This window comes from Aphanomyces invadans, assembly GCF_000520115.1.
Source record: "Aphanomyces invadans strain NJM9701 unplaced genomic scaffold supercont1.4, whole genome shotgun sequence".
NCBI classification, from domain to species: domain Eukaryota; phylum Oomycota; class Saprolegniomycetes; order Saprolegniales; family Verrucalvaceae; genus Aphanomyces; species Aphanomyces invadans.
This window is the reverse complement of record NW_008580149.1, coordinates 969,167-974,706: the sequence shown is the minus strand read 5'-3', so window position 1 is coordinate 974,706 and position 5,540 is coordinate 969,167. Positions and strand designations below refer to the sequence as shown.

The 5,540-nt window shown below is 47.4% G+C and overlaps 2 protein-coding genes across 2 annotated transcripts; one reads left to right on the top strand and one right to left on the bottom strand.

Annotated features, from left to right (window-relative positions):
* Positions 1 to 2,830: 2,830 nt before the first annotated feature.
* Positions 2,831 to 3,325, top strand: H310_02784 (hypothetical protein; the record flags this gene model as incomplete). Its single annotated transcript, XM_008866420.1, has 2 exons — positions 2,831 to 2,911; positions 3,128 to 3,325. The coding sequence occupies 2 exons, from the start codon at positions 2,831 to 2,833 to the stop codon at positions 3,323 to 3,325; spliced, it is 279 nt and encodes a 92-aa protein (XP_008864642.1).
* A 667-nt stretch (positions 3,326 to 3,992) lies between these two features.
* H310_02783 (hypothetical protein) lies at positions 3,993 to 5,151 on the bottom strand (the record flags this gene model as incomplete). The annotated part of the gene is made up of 3 exons (XM_008866419.1): positions 3,993 to 4,319; positions 4,349 to 4,672; positions 4,723 to 5,151. 3 exons carry the CDS (start codon positions 5,149 to 5,151, stop codon positions 3,993 to 3,995), a joined length of 1,080 nt encoding a protein of 359 aa, XP_008864641.1.
* Positions 5,152 to 5,540: the final 389 nt, after the last annotated feature.

Sequence of the window (5,540 nt, the reverse complement as noted above, 5' to 3'; positions counted from 1 at the left end):
GTATGATTGTTGGTCGACCTGCACCAGGAAGGTTGCTGGTCTTTTTGCAACCTTTGTAGCCTTGCAAGTCGGAAGCTACTCGTTGCCAGTTTCGGACGGAGCTGTAGGGTACATTGAGTTGAGCTGCCACCTTTCGAAAGCTCATTGATTTAAGCATCTCAAGGCCTCTTAGTTTAAGTGATATGGGGTACGTGTGCCGCCGAACGACTCTAGCGTCATCGCAATCGTCCATGGGATGAACAATGATAAAAATCGCGGGCTCTAAATTGTTGATTAGGCGGGAATGAATTTTAACCAATTAGAGTGGCTTATTTTTTCCTGTGCTATGATTGGTCCATTGTGATATGAGTAATGGAAAACTTCGGTGTGGCTTAAATTTCCCCGTTCACTGTAATGGTGACGCCTAAGGGTGGACGTGTTCCGTACCGATGTAAAGATCGGAAGCACAACCTCCTTGTTACCTCCTAGTGAGTTATGTGACGCGGAAGTGATCCGGAGCAACGGGTAGAGTGCGTGATGTAGTCCGGTCAACCAGGTCATGAAACCCGAAGGAAGAAAAAACTTGCAAGGAGCCATCAATGTGGTCTGATGAGGATGTGCTGCGACACTTCCGGCTGACTAACGACTACCGTGTGGTCAACTCCCTTACCGAGCCGAAGGCAGGGACGATGCCCATTCAAGCGACCATACTGCAAAATCTCCGAGGGAAGCAAGCTATGGATGTCTTTGATCAACCCAAATGCTTCTTGCAATTTCCACTCCACTAAGACGTAGGGACACGCTGTCGTTCATGTTGAACGGATGCATCACACAACCGCGTGATGCAAGGACGCGTAGATATCGCCTTGCACGTCCAGGCAACGAATGAGGAATGATACAAAGGTCTGCTCTACAAGAACCTGCTGATCTCGATCGACGACATCATTGGTTTTGCCGACGATGTGCCGGAATACCTCGGCGCATTGGTGAGGTTCTTTGACCACGTTGACCAATATGGGTTCAACGCTCAGCCCAAAGAATACCAAGCTGTCCACGAGCGAAGTCAAGAGGTTTGATCGCATAATTAATCGCAAAGATGTGATGCAAGTTCCCGATCGCATTGAACGACTTTGTGCCATCCCATACCTGACGAACGTTGGCGAGCTCCAGCAGTTTGTGTGCGCGGTGGATTGGATGAGAGATTCAATGACGAAGTACGCGCAGACGGCCAACCCCCTTAGATGCGCCTGAACAAGGCGCTGGAAGGAAAAGGGCAAGAAAAAGCGGATCGCGTCTGGTGTAATATCCGATGATGAAAAGCGAGAGTTTGATGCTGTGAGACCAAGTTACGACAATCGGTTGACCTGTCTCACCCACGTGATGACGCCACGACGTGTCTGTTCACGGACGCAAGCAATTACGGGTGGTCAATTGTGGTTACCCAAGTGGTGAACTTACAAGAGGACCTGCCCATTCAACAGCAAGTCCACGAGTTGCTAGTCTGTCAATCTCATCCATGTGTTTGCACCTGGCGAATAATGGAAGACACACACGCGTGGTAAATTGATGCGCGGGGCGGCGATCATTTCTCACTATCGCTACGAGATCATACATATTGATTGTGTCCACAATCTATGGGCGGACATGATCAGCCGCTGGGGCTACCCAAAAAGGGACATGGTGGTAAGGCGAATGCGTGTACGACATGGACATCGTTAGACCAAGAAGCGAAAAGCCCAAAAACCGCAGGATATCTCACCGCCGATACCAAAACACGACTTCTCGATGACAAGTCTATGGAAAGTAAAGGGTCGATTGTGGATACCGAAAGGTGCGGACGAACTGATCCATCGGATCATGATTGTCGCCCACTGCGGTAGCATGGGGCATTGACGCCACGCTGCGCTAGTAGCCACTATCTGGCGCCTATTCTACCTGGACAAGGTCGACCAACGTGCAAGTGAATTCCTGCGTGGCTGTTTATTGTGACCACATGAGAAAGGGGAAGGTTGTACATCGTCCCTATGCTCCAAGATGGCACGCAAAAGAGCGCAACGAAGGAATCCAATTCGGTCACCTCTACATGGGATAAGCATTTAGAGGCGCAAAGTATGTGTTTGTCCTCAAAGTTTACCTGACGCATATTTGCGAACTGGTGGTATGCGACGAACCCACGAGCCAAGTGTGTATCGTGCCCTAGTCGACTGGTCAAAGCGATGTGGAATACTGAGAGTCGGGATAAGTGACCAAGGTGCTCATTCTAAGAACGTGGCAATTCGAGCACTTGTGCACAAGTTGCGGGTCAAGCACAACTTTACTCTGGCATAATTACCCGCGAAATGGAACGGTAGAGAGATTCAACCGCGACATATGACAAGTCATACGGATTTTGCTAAGGGAGTACAAGTTGGCCCAAGAAGAATGGGACGACTTGCTGCCTGTACTACAATCGAAAATCTACAAAACAACGACAGTGTCTTTAGCCAACAAGTCACCCACCGAATTGTTCACGGCTTTGAATCCTGCAACTCCATTGAATGTCGTAGTGATGGACGGTATACCAACAACTTGTGAAGTCCAGTGGAAACACGGGGACATCCAAAACTATCAGGAAAGGCTTCAAGCCTCATCAGATGAACAAGAACTGACGGATAAGAATGGCAAGCGTGTGACGAATTCGGTGCAAAAGACAGAAAGTATCGAGAAGTGCAACGTTGAAGCTGGAGACTACGTGCTATGGTCCCGCGATGACGAACGTAACCATCTGAAGTTACTGGTGACGTGGATCGGGCCATGTCGAGTCAAATAAGTTAGCGAGGACTTTGTCTTCGTCGAACACCTAATCACGAGCATGGTAAAAGTAACGTACACTGAACGTGTCAAAATGCATGCCGAGTCGAGCTTCGAAGTCACAGAAGAGATCCTGGACCCCGTATATTGACAAGAGCTGGCACTGTATATCAATATTATTTTAATTCTTTTATTATTTTAAAATTTCAATATTTGGTTTATATGATTATTTTTGAATAAAGAATGGTTTTTGATCAAATATATTAAGAATTTATTAATCACAACATATGACAAATAAGTTATAGTACTCCTTATAAATTTAAATATCACTGAAGGTTCAGTCAATCACTGGACACAGTTTGTCCCGGATGTGACGGACTTCGTGCTGAAAGTCTTGTGGCGTGGGTTCGAAGCGATTGAAGCATCGCGCGAACCACTGAAAAAGCTCATGAAAGAATATCCAGCTGTGTTCATGAAGTACGTTAAAGGTGTAAAGAATGCCGACGACTACCCAGAGCTGGAGAAGGCAATCAAACAAGCGAGCAAGAAGCGCTGAAAGACGCAAAGTCTGGGTCTGTCTGGTAGGTTATGGCTTGGGGGAGTGTTGTGTGCAGTGGCGTCAGCCATGCCCTGCCACGCACAGGTGGGACTTGTGACGGAACACCGGGCGCCACCGACGTGAGCACAGTAACGTTACATTAAACCTCTAAACCAACGAATGGATCAAACTCGAGTGATTGATCACACAGAGTATGTATGCATGACTTTACATGTGACTCACTGTCTTGTTGGCCTCATACACTTTTTGAAAGGCTCGAGTAAATCAAGAAGGTAGTTGCTATCCTTCTAACGAACAAACCCCATTGGATGGATACTAGCCATAACTTGAGCAAGAAATAATGTTGTGGAGGTATGAAATGATTTTGTTGATGGAGCAAGTTATAAGCCAAGCCTTTGGCGCGAAGCATGTCGGTTTGACGAATAGGCTGTAGTGGATGTTTTCCCCAAATTCGAAATATTCATATTTGAAAAAAATTATGTTGAGTTGAAGTTAATCGAAGATATTTTCTGTCTCTTCATAACCAATGACGTAGTCCTCGCAGGTATAGCCACTGTTTGCACGACCTAACACAGCCTGAATACGTACTTTACCGTTTTCGCGATACTTCGCCTTGGAAGACAAGTTCCTGGCCATGATCTTGCTTCCAATCGAGAACAAACGGTTAAGGTGCTGATTGTAGCCTGCACCGTCCACGCTCCGCAGAATTGAAGCGAACGAGGACGTTTGTCAGGGCAACACAAGTCTGAAAGTACATGTTGTACTCATCCTTCTTCCACGTGTACTTGTCAGACACCAGTCCCCAAAGCGTCTTCAGGCTACCGTAACAGTACTCGACCACCACGCGATCCGACCACAACTTCGCATTCGCTCGCTCTTGCTCCACTGTCAGTTGTCCGTGTGGTGGGCGCTTGACTGGAGTAAAACCACGGACGTAATCTTGGATGCCTTGGTAGCCCTTATCCGCAAGAACGGCCCATTGATTGCGAAACTGTCACGCAGTGCATCACTGTCGCTGACGTTATTGTCGTTCGGCTGCTTCTCCAGGTGCTTGGAGTGAAAACGCAGGTTGGCCTTGAACATTTCGAAGTCGGATGTGCTGCCCACTGCGCAATCGGCGACATTGATCGCCAAGCAGTTCGGTCCCACAGGCAGCTCAACTTTGTGACCATACAAGCCATGTTTCTTGGAAAAGTACGTCTTCTTGTTGAATGACACGGCGGGTGTAGTAGTTTGCTGGAAGGTGACATCAACTGCGTATAGGGCCGACTTGTGCGTTTCGAATTGAAGACCGGCCACGGCAAGCTGATGCATTGTCCACTTGATGCCTTGTTCGTCGATGCACTGTACATAAGGACCAGGTATGGATGGAGAACACGGATAAACTGGGTGACCCGATTGCTGAACGTAGCTGCCTTCTCGTCGAAGCTGGCAACAAGCATGTCCCACGTGCCTCCGTGCTTCAGCGTCACGAGTGTCATGAAGAGCATGTCCTTTCCAGTCACTGGGCATTTGCGTCCACCGCCGACGTTCCAGTTCTTTGAGACATATGGCTTGATATTGGTCCACAGTGTAATGAGCTCGGACACTGTAAAGTTGGTGAGGGTGTGGACAACCTCAACTCCTTTTACGGCAATGTACTGGCCTGTGACGGGCGATGCAGAGTCAAGGTCCTCAGCAGTTGCATCATTGGACTCAATTGAGTATCTTTCGCGCTTGGCCAGTCGGCGTTCTTCTAGAGCAGCAAGTGCATCGATTGCATTTGCTATCTTGCGGAGGGACGGAAGTCTCTTAGCTGGTGTCACGGAGCTTTGGCTGGCCATGGAGGAGGAGTGGTGGATGAACGTGGAGTTTATGAAGCAATTTAGGAAGTACTCGACTAAAACAACAATTGTACAGTACATAGCATTCTAGAAAAAACCAAAAAAACACGATGAAAAATCTCTGGTCAAGTCGTTCATCTCTTATAATGGATGATGTTGTATTTGAAGTCACGTATCAATTTCTGGTTAGAATATAAAATTAAAGGGGGGCAATATTGCTCAAGTTTGTACTTACAGTGAGCGAAGGCATCCAACCGTCTTACGGATATTTATCCGAAACCAATCGCAAATGACAGGTTGTTCAAAAGTAACATTCCCGCAAGGTTATTTTCAAAAAGACGCATGAGGATCAAGGTAAAATTCATTGGTTTTCATCAATCATCAGCCTC